At 31.6% G+C, this 19,124-nt stretch overlaps 4 protein-coding genes across 9 annotated transcripts; 2 read left to right on the forward strand and 2 right to left on the reverse strand.

The window, feature by feature from the left end:
• The first annotated feature begins 8,165 nt into the window (after window positions 1–8,165).
• Window positions 8,166–9,426, forward strand: LOC131665245 (tRNA-uridine aminocarboxypropyltransferase 2). The gene is made up of 5 exons (XM_058937005.1): window positions 8,166–8,349; window positions 8,435–8,596; window positions 8,670–8,850; window positions 8,925–9,127; window positions 9,194–9,426. The coding sequence occupies exons 1-5, from the start codon at window positions 8,264–8,266 to the stop codon at window positions 9,321–9,323; spliced, it is 762 nt and encodes a 253-aa protein (XP_058792988.1). The 5' UTR covers window positions 8,166–8,263; the 3' UTR covers window positions 9,324–9,426.
• Window positions 9,427–9,526: 100 nt separating this feature from the next.
• Window positions 9,527–12,575, reverse strand: LOC131665243 (protein arginine N-methyltransferase 7). The gene is made up of 10 exons (XM_058936997.1): window positions 12,423–12,575; window positions 12,126–12,325; window positions 11,895–12,044; window positions 11,588–11,809; window positions 11,258–11,496; window positions 11,056–11,185; window positions 10,761–10,987; window positions 10,130–10,688; window positions 9,894–10,054; window positions 9,527–9,826 (listed from the first exon to the last, which is right to left on the reverse strand). Exons 2-10 carry the CDS (start codon window positions 12,300–12,302, stop codon window positions 9,583–9,585), a joined length of 2,109 nt encoding a protein of 702 aa, XP_058792980.1. The 5' UTR covers window positions 12,303–12,325; window positions 12,423–12,575; the 3' UTR covers window positions 9,527–9,582.
• A 207-nt stretch (window positions 12,576–12,782) lies between these two features.
• LOC131665241 (probable ATP-dependent RNA helicase DDX20) lies at window positions 12,783–16,401 on the reverse strand. Its single transcript, XM_058936996.1, has 6 exons — window positions 16,047–16,401; window positions 15,799–15,972; window positions 15,480–15,681; window positions 15,193–15,388; window positions 15,037–15,122; window positions 12,783–14,966 (listed from the first exon to the last, which is right to left on the reverse strand). Exons 1-6 carry the CDS (start codon window positions 16,231–16,233, stop codon window positions 12,824–12,826), a joined length of 2,988 nt encoding a protein of 995 aa, XP_058792979.1. The 5' UTR covers window positions 16,234–16,401; the 3' UTR covers window positions 12,783–12,823.
• Window positions 16,402–16,441: 40 nt separating this feature from the next.
• Window positions 16,442–19,011, forward strand: LOC131665244 (differentially expressed in FDCP 8 homolog). 6 transcript variants are annotated; one of them, XM_058936999.1, is made up of 9 exons: window positions 16,442–16,610; window positions 16,722–16,899; window positions 16,974–17,265; window positions 17,356–17,526; window positions 17,598–17,678; window positions 17,808–18,049; window positions 18,120–18,355; window positions 18,430–18,651; window positions 18,763–19,011. In XM_058936999.1, the coding sequence occupies exons 1-8, from the start codon at window positions 16,597–16,599 to the stop codon at window positions 18,647–18,649; spliced, it is 1,434 nt and encodes a 477-aa protein (XP_058792982.1). In that variant the 5' UTR covers window positions 16,442–16,596; the 3' UTR covers window positions 18,650–18,651; window positions 18,763–19,011. The 6 variants fall into 6 exon arrangements, with proteins under 6 accessions (XP_058792982.1, XP_058792981.1, XP_058792986.1 ...); XM_058936998.1 differs by having other exon boundaries at window positions 18,430–19,011; XM_058937003.1 differs by having other exon boundaries at window positions 17,625–17,678; window positions 18,430–19,011.
• Window positions 19,012–19,124: the final 113 nt, after the last annotated feature.

Below are 19,124 nucleotides of genomic sequence, written 5' to 3' on the forward strand. Positions count from 1 at the left end.
TTTTTTGCTTTGCTATCGGCCGGAACAAGCAATATGCATGCATAGTCAGGAGAACACTGCCACCACCGCAGCGCAGCGCCTGCTTTAATCAAGGGAGGGACGCATTTCGAATGCTACTATATTGGAAGTGCTATCGCAGTTGAAACTGCCCCTTGGTGACACATAGAGCTGCGAGCTCTCTGTTCACCGTATGCCTCTGTAATGCGCCCGCGGGACGCATACGTCAAGCTCAAATTTGAGACTCTGGCGAATGCTGGGTTACATCTAAATGCTATACTCCACCTTCGCTATCCAGCCATTGTATTAATAATTGGAATAGATTGATTGTTGCTCCAACCTGTAATGACCTTTTCTCAAAGTTTTTATTTCCTGCTTCAGCTAGCGGCATTTCTTGTCAGAGAATAAGGTAAGTGTTTCCGGCATTAAAAGCACTATTGGAAATTAACTTCGCCTTGAACCGACCGAAATTCAATTTTATTAGAATTTATTTTTTTTCCGCCAAGGAGATAGAATCTTTTTATGTAACAACTGGTTCTGGTAGTAATTTTACATAGACCAGTATAAATGATGGCAGTATGCAAATTTCATAATGAAAAATTATCCAGAGATTTTCAGTGTACCACACTGATATCTCGCTTCATGATTATAATAGCTGTTTTTTTGTAACTAGACATATTGAAATTTATGCTGCTAGCAGTGACGACTCGTGCATCAATTTTTATGAGCAGCATTATGCAGTGAAAATCAGTATGGCAATACTATGTAAATAAGGTAAAACGAGACGCCCTCTAAGCTCGCGCGCGCAGCTTTCGAGGGCGTGTACATCAAACAGTGAATCAGCTTTTTTTTGCACCATTTTTACTTGATTACATTCGCGTCGAAGGGACACGAAAGCCATCGAGATTTACGGCTTGCGACACAAAAGTGTCACTTTCTATGAATCCTCTTTAAAGGAGACGAAATTTTGCTAGTTTACTTTTTGTGAAATGCTCTTGAGACGCTCTTGAATAAGGATATAAATTTTGGATAACTCGCTGCGGCAAAAATTAATATGAGCAGTAGCACTAATTATTGAAAAGCCAACGAGTAAGCTAGGCACAAAGATCGAGTGCTTACGGGACTGGAAGTCAATCGAAGAATAGAATAAACATCGTGAAATTGAAATTTGTCGGTGGGGTGAGGAGAGCGCTGGCGTCGGCTGGATAATAAAAGTAGTCGTAAAAAAGCTGTTGGCCTTCGCTCTAACGAGGCGGTAGCCATGGAAGCCGCGTCGTTTCCTTCGAAAATCCCGAGGCATCAAACGCAATTTCCAATTCTTATTAGAGCTAAATGAGAGAGAGCGAGCGAAGCCGGGATGTCGAAGGAACGAGGAGAAAGAGAGAGAGAAGAAGAGCGGGGTAGGAAAAGCGCCGAGCCGCAAAAATGAAAGCAAAAGAAGCGACACGCCCGCGCGCGAGCGGTAAATCGCGTAGAATTACCTCGGCACGTCGCAGCACTTCGATAAAATTCATCAGTCCATGCACGCAGAGGAAGGAAAAGAGGCTTTCACCCTCGCTCCCTTGCCTCGTTCTGCTCGTTCTTTTTATCCCGCTCGCCCGCCTGCCTCCCTGCTTGCTTGCTTGCTTGCTTGCTTGCTTGCTTGCTTGCTTGCTTGCTTGCTTGCTTGCAACCCCTCGCCACCTTCCTATATGCTTTTCTTCAATTTTATCCTCGTTATTCCGCCATTTTTATTACCTTATCAACTTTTTTCTGTCTTCTTTTGCTTTATTGGCGCGACGCTCGTTCAAACATTCATTTGCAACTGTAAATTACGATCGATTATACTATTTGTTTATTTTACTTGATCAAAATAAATGTGAGCAATAGTATTTATTATTGAAAAACGAACGGGTAAGTTAGGCAAAACGATCGAATGCTTACGGGACTGAAAGTCAAACGAATAATTTTATTGATGCAGCAAATCCAATGATGAAAAATAAATAATTAAGTTTTTCAAGTTCATCATCGTGGCAAATTTAGTAAATTTGTTCTCAAATTTGGATAACGTTTATCAAATTTACCCACAGGAAAGTCTAGAAGCGAGTTTTGCAAAGTTGACCTAAATTTTAGACAATTTTTGCTAAACTTGTCCTTGAAAGTTTTTCATTAAGTTTAACAAAGTCGACTACAAATTTTGACATTAGCTAAACTACTGTTAGCTTGATCTTAATCTGGAGCAGCTTAACGCCAATTAAAAACCCCTTCAAACAATTTTCAAATAAACTTTATGAATATTTCCGCCGAAGTCACTGAAACCAAAAGAGAAAGCTCTTATTGAATGAGCTTTGCAAAACTACGAAACTTATTTTATTCCTGTAAATAATTGTATTACATTAATACAATTTTTGATATCATTTGCACGCAAATTATTTCAACTACAATGTTGTAAAAAAGGATCTCATTCCCGATAAATATTTTTGTACTCATCCGACGAAATTTCTTCATTTTATTTCAGGTCTCAGCATGACGATCAGCATATAGAAAATTCTATTCTCTACGTACACATCGTCTGATTTTTCAATTTCTTTCCAGCATCGTCGAAGGCGAACAAGCAGATATTTATTTAATAACATTCTTTTGACATTTCAATTAGGATGCATGTCATCATAAAAGCTTGTCCCCCATAATATACTTGCAATAAGGATTGATTTTCACAATTATAAGCTTCAAAATTGTTTAAGGACTTATATATTCTGCTTTACGTTAAATTTTGTTTTACTTTTTAATTAAGTTTTTTATTTTTATTTTAAGAATTATACAAAATTAGTTTCTAAAAATTGCAATAATTAGGTTTGCAAAAAATCATAAAACATATTTCGTTCACCACAGCGGTCTAAACTATACGCATACCAATTTTTTTAGATATTTCAAAACTTGTATCGATCACATAAAATTATGTAGTTATTAAAGCTGATAGATGCCCTTATAAATTCTTTTTACATAAAGTGCATTAAAATAAATATATCATTATTAATGCAAAGGCTTTCAAATGAAGCATTTTTAATTAATGATCACAAAATGTCCTAATAACTGAAGCTTTTTTATTAGCTAGCTAAATTACAAAGCTCTATCTAATCTAATTGCAACTCGATAAAATATCAACATTTTGGTTTTTTCTGTAAATTTCAAATATGTTGTAACCTAAGTCAATGTCATTTTTATTGATATATATTAAAAAAAATATAAACGGATACAATTCACAAATGCGTTGATGATCAAACATGCATACCAAAAAATGTTTAATATAGTCATGAAGGTCGTTGAATCAAATGCTACTAATTGCTTGTATTTGAACATTTTAATTTAGTTTTTTCACGTTAAAAAATATGGCAGGAGGTTTGCAAGTGAAGCACGAACTATAAAAATTCACCAGCGTAAAGATCGATCAGCTCACTCCAATTAATTTTAATATCCAGCTCCAGTCGGACCGTTGTTTTCTCGCTAGTCTATCGGTTTTTTTTTGCTCGTGGCTGAAAATTAATACAGAAATAAGCCCGAAGCCTCTGCTAACAATGAAAGCATTCACCTCTTGCACGGTCTACTCGGTAGCTACTACTAATGCTGGGCCAGCAGGTTCAATATTTTCCAGCATCAGACCATCAACGGAAGCCTGTGTAAAACTATCGTCGACGAGTTTGCTTTATAGCCCGCTGGAGGATTAAAACAAATTAAAAACGAACAAAAAATGATAATAGAATAAAAGGCTGAACGGACTGTAGGAAAGAAGTTTGTTACTGCAGTTCTCCATCAATGCGAAATCGTAGAATCGGTAGCCGCAACTCACAGACAAGACCGCTAGCCGCCTGTACAACTGAATGGCTCGAGAGAATAAACTATCGGCGCAATGGTGCAAAAAGGAAACGAACGCAGACACGTAATCCTGCAGCGCAAGCCAGTCCGAAAGTTTAAAGGCGTCTGAGCTGTGCGGGGGAAGGATTTGGCGCATATAAAAAAAGGATGACTCGGGATCCTTTTCTCTCGGTTCTCTGGGAGGATGATCCACGCAAAAGGCAAATTCAGCGCAAAACCAAGACGAACAAGAGAAGAAGAAGTAGGCGAAGATAAAGCAAAAGTGGAAAGAAGATGAAGAAGAAGTGGAAGAGTATAATGCTTAACAAGCCGACTTGAAAGGGCGTCTGGCATTTCGAGTCAATACTTGAAAGTCTTTGCTCATTAAGAATATTTTACGGCAGGCGAACGTGGTTGGCTGCTGAGCGAACTGCTCGGCTTGGTTTTTTTCCTTCTTTATTTCTTCCTTTCTCTCTCTCTCTCTCCGCCAACGGCGAGTGGGCGGCCCCCCGAAGATGGGAGTTTTTTCTCTCTTTCTCTACCCTCCATCGCGCGACCCCATAGCGTTCTCTGCCCCTAGCGCTAGCTCTCGCTTCTTCCTTGCTCGCACTAGCTCGGGCGTCCACCCACCCACCCACCTACCCAACTGCTTTCCGTGGCTACGGCAGCCTTGTAAATTCCGCCCAGCTTTCCTTCTTTTCGGCTTAAGTTGATACTGCGCCCGCGATAATTCCTATAACTATGCATTTCCCACCTTAACTACAGATTTTTATAAGTTGCTTAAGCATGCAAAATTGATATGAGATACCAAGGCATTCACGCGATTTTATATCTTATCTTGTAATCACTATCCTATTTGGCCGCCTTCACCTTTTTCTCACTCCCTCCGATGTCCTCTCTCTTCCTCTCTCTCTCTCTCTCTCTCTCTCTCTCTCTCTCTCTCTCTCTCTCTCTAATTCCTACCCAATTCCTCGGCTCTTAGCATTTCAATTTATGTGCGCCAAGTGATTCAACATCCTAGTTAGTGGAACGACTCAAATTTATTTAACTCCTAAGAGAGACAGAGAGAGAGAGAGAGAGAGAGAGAGAGAGAGAGAGAGAGAGAGAGAGAGAGAGAGAGAGAGAGATAGAGAGAGATAGAGAGAGAGAGAGAGAGAGAGAGAGAGAGAGAGAGATATAGAGAGAGATAGAGAGAGAGAGATAGAGAGAGAGAGAAAGAGAAAGAACGATGACGACGAAACGAAAGACGACAACGTGGGTTGCTGATGAGTGAGAAAAATATAAAGACATCTCGGAATACTAATGGCCGAGGGGAGAGTTGCAAGCAGAAAATATATACGGCCGAGCAGCCATTGATTTTAACAAGGAAGAAGCTTTTCAAGCGAACGATACACTTTTTGGAAAAGCTTTTTACAAAGTTTTCTTCGGGATGCAAAACAAGGAAGCTAGTTAGTTTCGAGTTGCAGAAAAGATCAAAGCTAACAATAAGAGCAATAATTAAAGAAAGTTGAGAAAAGCTTGTTCTGGAGGCAAGATAAAAGAAAACAAAGAAATACCGTGGAATTACTCGAGATGACAAAGGATCTTCCAAACTAACGATATACAATGCAGAACTCGACGAATGCACACGCACACACACAAACAGAGAGGTGGTGTCTCGTCTTCTGTGCCAGTTGACGAGGTCCAATTCGCAAGACTCTTCGATTATTTAGAAAGAATTCCCGCAGGTCACGAAACGCTTGTTATTGCGTCCCCCATTCCGACTTTTTGTTGCGACTCTTATCCTTGCCTTCACAACCCCTTTACTTGGATCTCGTCCCATTGAGATAAGGGTTTAGAATTTACATGCTCGCGAAAGGCAAGAACAAGATAGGCAACCAAGTGTATACACAAGAACTTTGAAAATGGATGAAAAAATCTTTTTTTAATAAGTCTGACGATAAGAAATTTTCATAAAGATATAAAATCGGTGTGCAGATGTGATTCTCGAGTTACATTCAAATTTGTATTTCCATCAAAGGTTCAAAATTTTTCATTAAGCTAATGTTTCATTTTACTTAAAGTATCAACTCAAATCGTTATACTATTCGGAAATAAAAGCAATTTTACAAATTTGTCTGATAACTTGACAATTTCCATATATATATGTATGTATGGGTGTGGTATGTATGGAAAAGTAGAGCATTATCGCCGACTTTTTCGTTTTCCTTATTTTTAACAATGTTCCCACATACCAAAACAATGCGTAATGATAGATCCTTCAAATTCAGCACCCGCAGAAGCTATTACAAGTTTCTTCAAATGGAAATATCATCAATTTTACATTTTTATTTCATCTTCAAGAAAAAATATTTTCGCATACTGTACTGATCCGGTGGGGTTAAATTACTGGCTTGGCGGCACATTTTGATCTATCTCAGTTATAGCAATAACAGAAAAAGATGAAGTTCTTAGATTGAAAAACAAACTCACACTTTTTTCCCCCGAGTTAATACAATTATTTTGAGTTCAGGCTTTGATTTTGAACATGGGAATCTATTTCGTACTTTTCAGCCAAAAAAATTAGGGATAAAAAATTAATATCCAGTTCTTATGGTAAAAATGCCTCGACGACAAAAATTTTATTAATAGGTATTATCTTTGATAGAATATAACTGATAGAGGCGCGTGGTAGCTCAACATTTTCGTCTTGTCACAAAAATTGTCAATGTATATCAAACTTCTAATAATTTTTTTACATACTTTTGTGAAACATATAACTGATTCATGTCAAAAAGCGTTCCAAAAGATATTACGAAATTCAATTTTCGGCGTCATCAAAATATCAGCATCCCAGGCATTAATCGTCTTAGCTAAACCAAGTTAAAATATGTGCTATTTAAAAGATATTTTAATATAGATAAATTTAGACCGCGATAAATTAACCCACTCTCCCCTATCAATAACAAAAAGCTACATCAACGTATTTATCTATAAGTTTATAATACAACAATGCAGGATAATTAGATCGAACGAAACACTCCATTTTATTAATGACGCTTGCTGACTGACATTTATTGAAAAATTAACAGATTGCGGTTTCATATACGTTATACCATTAATTTCGAGATTTACATTGTCTGACTATTTTAATAACATTATGAATGATTGAATTGATAAATTTAATACAATTATCCTCATATCTTCATTAGAATTGGAATAGAATATTTCACAGTTTTTTTGTCTCATTTGAATTTTAGACCAAATCTTAGTTTCTCTATATAACAGTAAAGTAATTCTCCAAATAGAGCTTTATCAGTTATATACTTTATCATTATCGTATAATAAAACAAATTAAAAAATCTAAATAATGGAAATTTTAAAGAATACTAAAGAACATTTATATTTTTATAAAAACTTTGTTCTATAAATCGTATTTGCATATAGTGCATTTATATTCAAATATGACTTATGATAAAATCATTGATTAATATCATTGCTTTTCATTTCAAGGTTTTTAACTCGTCAATCGTATCGATGATATCAACGTACAGATATAAACGTTTATAATTATAAATAATACAAACGGTTGTTTTAAGTTTTGTGATGCTAAAATTGTCACCTATATTACGAATAATTATCGGTTTTTTTAGTGTAAATCTTTCAGATTTAAAGTTCGTTCGCTTTTAATGGATACATGTGCATAGATAAGTTGCGATTTCATAATCTTTTTCCTATATTTACTTATTAATAATCAAATGAACTACTATTATTTGACTTGTAATACAAACTGTTTTTAAGTAAAATTATTTTTAAACAAGTTATTTCCACAAAAACGTAAAAGTCCAAGTAATTGATTGAAAGTTGAAAAAATGGACTTTTAATGAAAAAAAAATGTTTGTACGGGTTAGTAAAATATTAATTAAAATGAACATAAAGAAACAATAATCTAATTTTTATATAACCATTTAATATCGATTTTGTTGACACCCGCAGTAGTACACACTTAAGGGGGCGTTCTTCAGATAAAATAAATCTTTTCGGATTAATACAATCGAAATGAGGTATTTTGATGCGGTACACATTTAAGCCACGGTCACAACAGTATTTATTTACATATCAATTTTAGTAATCTAGATAAAATTTAGATGTATTTGAATCGTAATTTTTAATGAGTTCTTATAATTACCTGAGAAGTAATCATCGCAAACTAATAATAATAAAATATTACATTTAAGTAAAACTATCTCTAAAGATATATCATTATATTCATTCTGGATATTTTCGACCGATGGTAAGTAGAAATAGTTACAGCTATCTCCGTATGGATACGCGACAATAGTGAGCCGGTTGGAAAGCATGGCATACATCAGCTGATCAGTTTGACAATGTGAGCGAGGGCGCTAAACAACTTATTAATTTTTATTACTTTATAAAAACTTCATGTTGTTTTAATATGGAAGATGTAAATTGTATTTGGCAAGAACTTAGTAATATTTCGGCCGACCCGCCTGAAATGCGAAATAAATGTAGTCAATGCAAGTCAGTAAGCAATTTTACCTATTAAAAATCTGTATTGGAATAACGTAAACTTATTTTTATATAAACGTGGACTACTCATTTTTAGAAGACCAGTGGCAGTTTGCTGGTGTCCAGGTTTGCCACTACCTCCTTTGAATCCATCTTCAAGAATTATAATCCTTCAACACCCTGCAGAAGTTAAAAGATGTTTAAGAACTGCCCCAATGCTTACTCTTTCTCTTGAATCAGGAAAATGTCTCACCTTCAGGTAAATTGTTGTCACCAATAAACTATTGATTATAAATAATTTCGTAACAAAAGGTATGTAATCAATTTTTCAGAGGCAAAAAATTTCCTCAATCTAAATTCAGTGAATTAATTGAAATTCTTAATGATCCAAATACGATTTTACTGTATCCATCTGTTGACGCAGTGCCATTAGATGAATTGACTATGGTAGGATCAAATGGCCAGAAGCCTTATAATTTAGTTCTGCTGGATGGAACCTGGCCTCAAGCTAAAGTATATCTTTTTTGAATATACACATATAAAAAAATATTCAACAGATAAATGATTTTTTATTTGTACAATTTTAGGCAATGTATACAAGCAATCCTCTACTTGGTAAAATTCGCTCGTGTAAGCTAATTAATGTTCCAGCAAGTGAATATGTAATACGTACACAACCCACAGAAGGCTGTCTTTCAACTCTTGAAAGCGGAGCAATAGCGCTTTCAATATTAGAAGGTAAACCATGGCTGAAAGATGCAATGTTAGGACCACTTCATTATCTTTGCAGGTAAATTGTTACATCATTACTTAGTCTTATGTAAAATAAGTTTAATAACATAACAAATTATTTTAGATTTCAATTAGAAAATGGAGCAGTGACCCACCAGAGTAAAGAATTTCTAATCAAACGTAATACTTGTCCAAAATTAATTGGAAGAAGACTGGCAAAACAATTAAGGATATTACCAGATAGTTCTTTTTAATAATTATACAATGTACAAAACGGTGTAAATATCTACAAAAAATAATATTTCTCAACACAAAAATACAACAGAACTTTTTACAGAACACTTTTAATAAAAGAAATTAAAATAGATTATAAAAAATGATAATAAAACTATCATTACAGTTCATTACATTACACTGTATGTACATTACAGTTCAAATATTTGCTTACAAACATGATATTGTTTCTTTCTTGAAATTCTTGTTTTTATTTCTAAATATACAGTATTATTATTTTTAATGTAATTCAAACTGAAATTGTACAGTTCCTTCTCTAGGATCAAAATCAAATTTATGTATAAGTAAATTTTGATTTGTTACTTGTGTGATTTTGTAAGGCAAATGAACACCTTGTCTTGTATATAGGTCCCATGATACTCTGGAACCAGGAATGACTTCTAGTACAGGTCCAGACGTTATTGTTATATCATCATCTAAATGCCAATCGATCCATATAGCAATTCCATTGCAAGATCCGTTACTAGAAATTTAATAAATTCAGAAAATGAAATTGCTTTGTTATTCAGACATAAAAGTAAAATACTTACACAAGAAATGGAATTTTTTCGGACAATTTAACTCGTGCTAGTTTTCTGACATCTTCACTGAAATCCAAATTCGCAATTGTAAAAGGCAAAGTAAGAGCTATACCAGGATATTCCCATAATGGTTGAGCTTCTACAGAACTATCAGTTTTGTTACTGGAAGACTACACACATACAGACAATTTAATAATTTTTGAATTTATAATATATATTTAAGAAAATTTATAAGCTTAATCTACCTGTACCAAATCATCAAAAATTGTCATATCAAAACCTTCACACACATTTAAAGGTGCTCTTATTTTATGTAAGTCTTTGAATTCCATTGCTACACCTTTAATAGTAGCTCTTTGAGGTATTCGAGAAATCTTTCGTGAATACCTCGACGCGAGGTACCAAAAATGTAGATTATCCCATGGAAGAATTGAAGTTACATAATAAGGCTCCGCCAATAAAAGCGAAACTTCATTGTTTGATGGTAAATTGTCTAATGAATCAACAATTGTGACAGAATTAGCTAAATTATTTTTTTCTATAAACATTTCCATTGTTTTTCGTGATAACGAGTTTGTTTCAAACAAATACAACTTTTTTATTCCCATTTTCGCAATTGAAAGACCGAGAAGTGACGAGTCAGTAAGACATAAAGCAACTGTATCTGTCGAAACGTTTTTGGATAATGCTTCTAAAAATTTCTTATTCCTACTCAGATCGTTCCACTGACCAATACGCGTTCTTGAAAAAGCTAAATGCACAAAACATTCACATATCGGTCTTTTAAAATTGTCAATTTCGTTTCTGAAAAGAAAATTAATTTTGAACATTTAGATTTATTTATTTCTTTGATTTTTAAAAATACTTTCAATATACCTGTATGTATGATCCAGAGAAAACCAAAATGAATACTCATCGTGTGAACAAGATAAAAAAAGTTCTGTTCCCAGAGAAACATGTAAATCGTTAGGAAGGTAATAAATAGCTTGCATCCAATGATCTCTCCAAGGAATCTCATCGGCTAATTTTCTAAAACATTGATCCTTTTTTATGTTCGATTGTATATCTGGATGAGCCCAGACTGGTGCACAACTTAATAAAATCTACATGAAAATTAGTGGTTTTAAATTAAAAAATAAATGAATAATTATATTATTAATGTTGCATTTACATCTCCATCCATATCCATATTCAAATCCCACCACATAAAAACAGCATGTGCTATTCCCTCAGCAATAGGTTTTACAGGTATAATAACATTTTCATTGAAAATTAAAGGAATTTTTCCAGTCCAGTCAAACCTATTATTAATTTCAACTATATAATAAATGTTTTATTAAATACTGAATACATAATAAAAGAAATTGCTTTACTTGAAAATAGGCACTGGTTCTGTTAATGAGGTAAAAGAATCCTTTGGCAATTGTGAAAGCTGTATATCATGTACTGAAGATGCACCAGAGCAAACTTTTGTATTATCTGGGATATCAAGTATAATACTTTTACTATTTGTATGTGTTATTGGATTGATTCTATTCCATCCTTTTACCACAGAACTATCTACTACTTGAACCCAAACTGTTCCACTACTTGGCACAACAATACAGTTTTTCTAAACAGTAGATATTAATTTAATTTAAAAAAAGATTGATATTTTGATGTAGTTTCAGTAGTATATTTAATGATATAATAATAAAGTATACCTCAAGAAGACATTCTTGAGCATGTTTAAAAGTTGATAGTGCACCTTCTCCAATTAATTCTGTATCAAAAACTTCAGTAACTAAAATATTCGCTTTTTTTAATAAATCTCCATTTTCTCCTACTGTTAATTTAGTAGATCTTTTATAAATTAACTTAATTTTGTCTGCAAAACCATTTTTCTCAATAATTTTTTTAGCACACTCTGCAATTGGCTTAAATGTCTGTAAATTTGAATTAATAATAAATGTTATATTTGAAATTGTTATATTTGAAAAATTAATCATTTTATTAATGAAAAGTTATTACTTCGCAAGCAGCAATGCTGTCAGCTCCTAATTGAGCAGCCATCATTGATAATAAACCTGTGCCAGTTCCAATATCCAAAACATTTGCTTCTTCACCTGCTTTATGTTTTTTATTGATTGCAGCTTTTAACCCAAGATAATACTTTCGATTCTGAAAATGATACATAATATTTCAATACATATACTATTTATTGATTATTATTAGATGTATATGAATTGAAATTCTACTCACTCTTTCATGATCATGTAACATATCAGCAAATGCAGATCTTGCTATTTCCTGATAATAATCATAATCTGGATCTCTTTCTTCCCATGTTGTTATTCTAGTTATAGGATTTATATTTTGTGTAAAAATACTCATTTTGTGTATGTTCAAGAAATGCTGTCGAAAGCGTAAAAGTTTCATGCAAATGTGATACTGATGTAATACTACTAAATCAAACAAATGATTAATTTTAAGTATAAAAAGTACTATATTTTCGAGTTAAAAATATAATTGCTTATTACTTAAATGCTTAAGACATACCTAAGGCAAGGTTATAAAATAATTTGGATTTTTAATTAACGAAAGTTACTTTGGCACAATATAATATTTTTTCGCTATATTAAAAATACATTTTTTATTTAAAAAATAAAATTTTTTCTCATCTTTAGATGGTAAAAAAATATTTTGTTTATACACGTGCAATAACACGCGCTGACGCGCACGTCTGCACGAGCACTCAAATTTTAAGTTACTATTACTACTAATTACTATACTATAGTAAAATATATGGCGCTAGGGCGCGAAATTTATATCTACTACATTCAAAAAATTATAGACGAGAATTATTTTGATTTCAAATAAAAATTCAATAATTAGTAATTTTTATAAATAAGCCTTTACTTTCTTTAGTAAATTATAAAATTGATGATTTATATATAATATCAATCTGAATGTAACATTTGATATAAATATTCTTGTAAATGTATCTGATTAGTTTGCAATCTGACATATCTGAAATAATGTTCTAATTCATGAATTGCATTAAGGTGTGAATTATTGTTCACGGCTCTGTAATTTATTTGATGATCTATGAGATTTGTAGACAATGAAGGTTCAAATGGACTATAATCACTATTGGCCCGCGTTCTATTTAAATAATTTGATGTTGCGATATTCGTATCTTGGAAATTCAAGTTTATGTTTGTAGTCTGTGAGTCACAATGACTATCAGAATCTGAATGATCTATCTCTGTATCAGTATTTTTAACATGTAAAGTATTATCTCCATTGCATGTTCCATTTAAACAATTAAAAACATTTTGTTTTTGGTCATTGACTGAGCAGTTGTTTCCTATTAGAGGAATGTACTTATTATTTTTATCTTTCTCTTCACAATTATATTTTTTCAATTGAAAATGGTAGGTTTCAGTAGAACAATCATCATCTGATTCTGTATCATTAAACTTTAATAAATTTTCATTTATTTCAGCAATGATTGACAATAGTTCAGTTTTATTAGTTTGTTTACTACTTTTCAATTTTTCAATTATTTTTTCTTTTATTTCATTGTCAATGGTAGTTAAAATATATCTAGTATCTAACCATGCTTCATAAGTTTCGTAGTTACATCTTAAATATTCAATAGCTGCTTTATATCTTCCGATTTCATTATCGGTAATCATCAAATTTGGAAGTGGTTTAGAAATATCTATTGGATAAGGAAAATATGAATTAAATTTACCTTTTTGAGAACGATGCAAATTTTTGAAATCTTCAATTTGTTGATACATTTTTAATAAGTTTATATTTTGCTTAATTTCACAAAATAGGTATGTATCTTTTATTTCACTGTCATTTCGAATTTCTGGGTATATGCATAAAAGAGCTTTCTTTTGAATATTATAAAAATGATACAGTGCAGCATAAAAATTCTGAGTACATTCTGTTACATGCATATCATCTGGTAAAAAAGGCATCAACATCATCATTTCATGAGTCAATTTTCTTTTCCAGCACGATGCTTCATACAGAATAAGTTCTTCAGGATCATTAAAATTAGAAGGTCTACTTTTGCAATTTGTTTCAATTTTTAAAAGAGTTTGGAAATCTTCAGTTTCAAACAATACTGAATTAAAGTGCTTTTCACTATTTTCAATTATTTTTTCAATATCTACAGTGTGATGTTTTAAAGAAGTGTTTAAATTAATTTTATTAATTGTTGGAAATGAGTTACAAAGATTTGAGTTTTTAACAAAATTTACTGTTAAAAAATTCTTTACACTTTGGAACTTAGTTTCTGATATTTGATTCTGTGGCACTTTCTTTAAATTTAGGATAAACATTCTATTTTCATTTAACTTTTCCATATCTGATGGATTAATAGACTTATTAATTTGAAAGGTTCTTATATTAAATTTTGATGCAGCATGTGATGGAAGTGACACATTACTTTCATGTTTGATACAATCCACTTTCAGATTTAAATTCTCAATTGCTTTTGATAATTTGTCAACAAAAGATTTCATTGGCTTTTCTTTTATCTTACTTATAGGTTTCTTTATATCAATATTTAAGTTAGTTTTTGGATTCAGTGGTTCTATAGGAACTCCATTAACTGACTCCATAATATTTTTTTCAAATTCTGTGTTAGTAATAACTGTAGTTTGAGTCGCTTGTATTCTATCAAATGAACTTTCATCTTCATTCCAAATATTTTCAGAAATATTTTCTGAAAGTTTCATGATGGAAAAATTTTCTCCACCAACTGACAATAAAAGATTTTGAAAAGTAGATAATTCTTTTTCTGAAATAATATTGATTGATATACCTCGAGAGCCATATCTACCTGCTCTCCCTATTCGATGAAGGTATGTTGCACTATCATCAGGTATATCTATATTAATAATTAAATTAACATTTTCTGCATCTATACCTCTAGCTATTAAATCTGTTGTAAATAAAATTCGACATTTAAAATTTTTTAACTTTTCAATTGAATTTATTCTTTCATTCATTTCTTGATTTCCAACAATATAAATTGCAGGATATCCCATTGATGTTACTTTATTACAAATAGATTGAGTTCTGAAAGAAATGCATGTTTTTTTTATTTTTTGTTGTAAAGCACAAAACTTAGTATTAAATAAAATCTTACCTAGTTTGAAAGTTAGTAAACACAAGACACTGCTTAAATGGAACTTTTTTGAAAATTTCTATCAATTTTTCCACTTTTATTTGTATCTACAATAGAAATAACAGAGTTATAGAAATTTATATTTAGTTTGTCTGTAAAAAGATTAATAAAAGTTACCTGTCTCATTGTATTAGGATGAAAGGGAACAATTGAAACAAACTGTTTTAATCCTATTAGTATAGGACCATCATTGTCTGTCGAAGACAACATTGGAGATTGCATGTAGGATTTTAAAAATATCTCTAGATCTCCAGGGTATGTAGCACTAGATGATATTACTTGCTTATTATATGGGAGTTTGCAGAATATATAACTAAAAATAATTTTAATAAAATCTATGATAATAAAAATGTTTAGAAATATTTTTAAGTAACATGGACATTTACTAATAAGTTATTACTTACTTAATATCAGCTTGAAAATTTTTTTCTAATAATTTGTCAGCTTCATCCAATACAAAACAGTGCACATGATCTATTTTTAAATAATTTTTATCAATTAAATGTTTTAATCTGCCAGGAGCTCCAATGGCTATATGACAAGATGTAATCTTTTTTTTATCAACATCTAATGAAGTACCACCAATAAAATATTCTACTTTCAAATCTGCATAATAAAAAAATTAAATGAAGTAAACAAGATTATTATAACTAAACTAAGTATCATCATGTAAAATAAAATAAAATTTATCATGTAAAATAAAAATGTCATGATTAATATTACCTTTCATTTTACATCCAATTGCTGATATAACTTCTTTAATTTGTATGGCTATTTCTCTTGTGGGTGCTACAATAATTACTTGAACTGATTTTATTTCAATATTAATTCCTTCTAATGCTATGACACCAAAAACTACCGTTTTTCCTGTACCAGATTTTGCTCGTACAATTAAATCTTAAAATGTAATAGATAAATTTACATCGATTCATTAAAGTGATAAGATACATATAATTATAAATATTCTTTACCAAATCCTAAACGTCCTAATGGAATAGATTTTAATTGAATTGGCGATGGTATTAAAAAACCACAACTTGAAAGGCCATCTAAAATTGTTTGTGACAAGCCCATTTGAGAAAAAGTCTCATTTTGTTCTACTTCTATATCACTTGTTCGTTCTTTAGCGGATAAATCATGAGCTATTGAAAGCGACATTTTATATTTAACTCAATAAATACCTGATTAATAAATATTACTTATTTACACTGTAAACCTTCATGACCGGCATGTCGGTATTTTCAGGTTATATTTTGATTTCGTGACACATTAACTCATGAGACTATATACATAGTGTATATATAGCCAGAGCTTTTCATGCCTCTCTAATCATAAGAACTGGCCGTCTCTGGCCGTCTATAAGCGTCTATATTCGTTGTATATATAAATGCACTGAACTTGCCTCTTAATAAATATAATTTTGTGTAAATAGCAGATAACTTCAATTAGTATAATGTATGTACAACTTGTTTATATTTTTAGACAATTATTGAAAAAAACTGATATTTTATAACATACAAAATGGAAAAATATAGGTATAACCTGTAATGATAATGATTGTTGATAACAATAGCAATAAATTTATATTAAAAAATATCTAGATAATAGAAAATATTTATATAACAGTAGAATAAAATGAATATCAGTACAGATTCAACAAGTCAATTTGAATCACGAAATCGTAGCAATAATGCTGATACAGATGCTTCAACTCCATCTTCTTCATCTGATTATATTACTGGGGATGCAGATGACAGCTCAGACAGCAAAGTACCCATACCTTGCACTTTGAAATCAGTTGAAAATCATTTATCTCTATCTAAGGTTGACATTGAACACAATTTATTTTTAATTCAATGTGGAATATGTGTTTATATCATAAATAAAAATTGTTTTAGGCAATGAATCAGGATGATTTGCAAGAAATGATAAATAAATGTAAGCAAATGGTTTTGGAAAGTGCAGAATGCTCTGAAGAACGAAAGTGGCTTGTTAGACGTTTGATTGAACTTCGACTGAGAGCTCAAGAACTGAGGGAGACATCAAATGAGAAATTTGTTGAAACTTGTGTTATTCTAGGGCATCACTTTTCACCTCAAAAGTATTACATTGCAACTACAGGTTCTGTGTACTGTGATCATTGCAGTGGTGGAATATGGACAATGTTGCAATCATGGTATATGTGTAATGGTGGGTAAAACAATATATTCTAATATTAGCACACGCTGCTTTTGAATATATTTGTTAAAATATTTTATTATTATCATTGTGCTTTTACAGATTGCGGTTTTAATTGTCATTTAAAATGCATGTCTAGCATTTGTAGAGTTTGTGTTCATGTGATTGCAAGTGAAGTTGGTGGTTATACTTACACCAAAGATATATGTCCTGAAAGAGGGTTGTCAGCACAAGGATACAGATGTGCTGAATGCAATATAAGAATTACTTTCAGTAAGTTGATAAGTACATTAACTTTGTATTAATTAGTAATATTTTTTATTGATGTATTGTGGGTATTTAAGTAAGTAAATACATCTATAAATTACAAGCTACCTCAAAAGGATTATCTTTGTCATGTTTTGGCAGTCCTTTTAAGTATACAGGTAACATTTCAAATGATAAAATAAGGATAGATAGTAGTATACTAATTATTAATGCTTTTTTAGTGTGTAGTATTGCCATAATGAATGTACCTTTTATCAGAAAGTAATCAAATTTTTATTTTTTCCCAGAATCAGGATCAATTGAACCTAAATTATGTGATTATAGTGGATTATATTATTGTCATCGATGTCATTGGAATTCATCAGCTGTTATACCGGCAAGAGTTATACGCAATTGGGATATAGAACCTAGAAAAGTTTCCCGTGCTGCTTTTCAACTATTGACACTCATGCAGAATAAGCCTGTTTTGATACTAGAAAATTTGAATCAAAAACTTTTTACATTAGTTCCTGACCTCTCGCTAATAAAAGTAAAAAACTTACGAATTTTTAAATGGCTTTTTGTTTAGAAGTTGAATTATATACAACATGCATTTTTAGAGACTTAGAGAAGAATTGCAAATGATGAAACAGTATCTCGTGGTTTGCCCGGACGCGTCAAATCAAGGATTACCATGGAAATCGGGGCTTCGAACTCATATGCTTGAAAGCTCTATTAATTATTCTGTTAAAGATCTCATTGACCTTCACAGTGGAGTTTTAATGGATGAAATTCAAGTAGCTTATGATAGCATGAAAAATCACATTACTGAAACGTGTCAACTTTGCAGAGGAAGGTAAATCAATTGATTTTATTCAATACCAAAATTACAAAGTAATTTGTAATGGATATTTAATATTTACAAAACAGAGGACATCGTTGTGAAATATGTGGTAATATCGAAATAATCTATCCGTGGGATACGACTGCTACGACGTGTCAAATTTGTAAAGCGGTATACCACCGACTGTGCCGATCCAAACGTAATCACTCTTGCCCTAAGTGTTTACGAATACAAAAAAGAAAAGATAATAACCAAGTAGATACAGAAATAATCAAAGAAGAGGATGAAGATAATTGTGATAAGTAAAAGTAATTATTTACATTTTTTAAATTAGCTTTAACTATGCAACAAAAGCTTGCATCAGTTACTTTAAAGTGGACGCTACAAGATTCATACATTATTTTTATACATATTTCAAGTTTACATATAATTACTGCTGCTTGAGAATATATCGGTCGCAAAAATTTTACCATTGTATATGTATTTCTATGATAGGGTAAATAAGATCAGTATGTACCTATTTTTATCTGTATTTAGCGTTTTTTTAATATATCTATCCAGAAGAGTCAACAACATTTCACTGCTGGAAATATTGTTATTAACAAAGTAATTTGAAAATAATTTGTTAAATTTATTATGTTTGTTCGATTAGAAATTATGAAATAAATATTTGCTACTAATTTATTACGTAAAATACATTTTTATTTAAAAGCACGTCCAATCAAAATAAAATTTTTCCCACATTAATTTTTAAAGATATGGCAGCAAATGTATATAAACA

Source organism: Phymastichus coffea, unplaced genomic scaffold (assembly GCF_024137745.1).
Source record: "Phymastichus coffea isolate CEN01 unplaced genomic scaffold, Cenicafe_Pcof_1.1 PCOF00048, whole genome shotgun sequence".
In the NCBI taxonomy this organism is placed as follows: domain Eukaryota; kingdom Metazoa; phylum Arthropoda; class Insecta; order Hymenoptera; family Eulophidae; genus Phymastichus; species Phymastichus coffea.

What these genes read in the sequence shown, in the direction of transcription:
- LOC131665245 (XM_058937005.1), top strand. Translation starts at nt 8,264, where the DNA reads ATGGAAGATGTAAATTGTATTTGGCAAGAACTTAGTAATATTTCGGCC. An exon ending in GGAAAATGTCTCACCTTCAG is followed by an intron (nt 8,597 to 8,669) that starts GTAAATTGTTGT and finishes TCAATTTTTCAG; the next exon opens with AGGCAAAAAATTTCCTCAAT. An exon ending in GAACCTGGCCTCAAGCTAAA is followed by an intron (nt 8,851 to 8,924) that starts GTATATCTTTTT and finishes GTACAATTTTAG; the next exon opens with GCAATGTATACAAGCAATCC.
- LOC131665243 (XM_058936997.1), bottom strand. Translation starts at nt 12,302, where the DNA reads ATGAAACTTTTACGCTTTCGACAGCATTTCTTGAACATACACAAAATG. An exon ending in TGTTACATGATCATGAAAGA is followed by an intron (nt 12,045 to 12,125) that starts GTGAGTAGAATT and finishes TATCATTTTCAG; the next exon opens with AATCGAAAGTATTATCTTGG. An exon ending in ATATGGATATGGATGGAGAT is followed by an intron (nt 10,988 to 11,055) that starts GTAAATGCAACA and finishes ATTTTCATGTAG; the next exon opens with ATTTTATTAAGTTGTGCACC.
- LOC131665241 (XM_058936996.1), bottom strand. Translation starts at nt 16,233, where the DNA reads ATGTCGCTTTCAATAGCTCATGATTTATCCGCTAAAGAACGAACAAGT. An exon ending in ATTAGGACGTTTAGGATTTG is followed by an intron (nt 15,973 to 16,046) that starts GTAAAGAATATT and finishes TTACATTTTAAG; the next exon opens with ATTTAATTGTACGAGCAAAA. An exon ending in AATTGGATGTAAAATGAAAG is followed by an intron (nt 15,682 to 15,798) that starts GTAATATTAATC and finishes TTTATTATGCAG; the next exon opens with ATTTGAAAGTAGAATATTTT.
- LOC131665244 (XM_058936998.1), top strand. An exon ending in ATCATGGTATATGTGTAATG is followed by an intron (nt 17,266 to 17,355) that starts GTGGGTAAAACA and finishes GTGCTTTTACAG; the next exon opens with ATTGCGGTTTTAATTGTCAT. An exon ending in CTGACCTCTCGCTAATAAAA is followed by an intron (nt 18,050 to 18,119) that starts GTAAAAAACTTA and finishes ATGCATTTTTAG; the next exon opens with AGACTTAGAGAAGAATTGCA.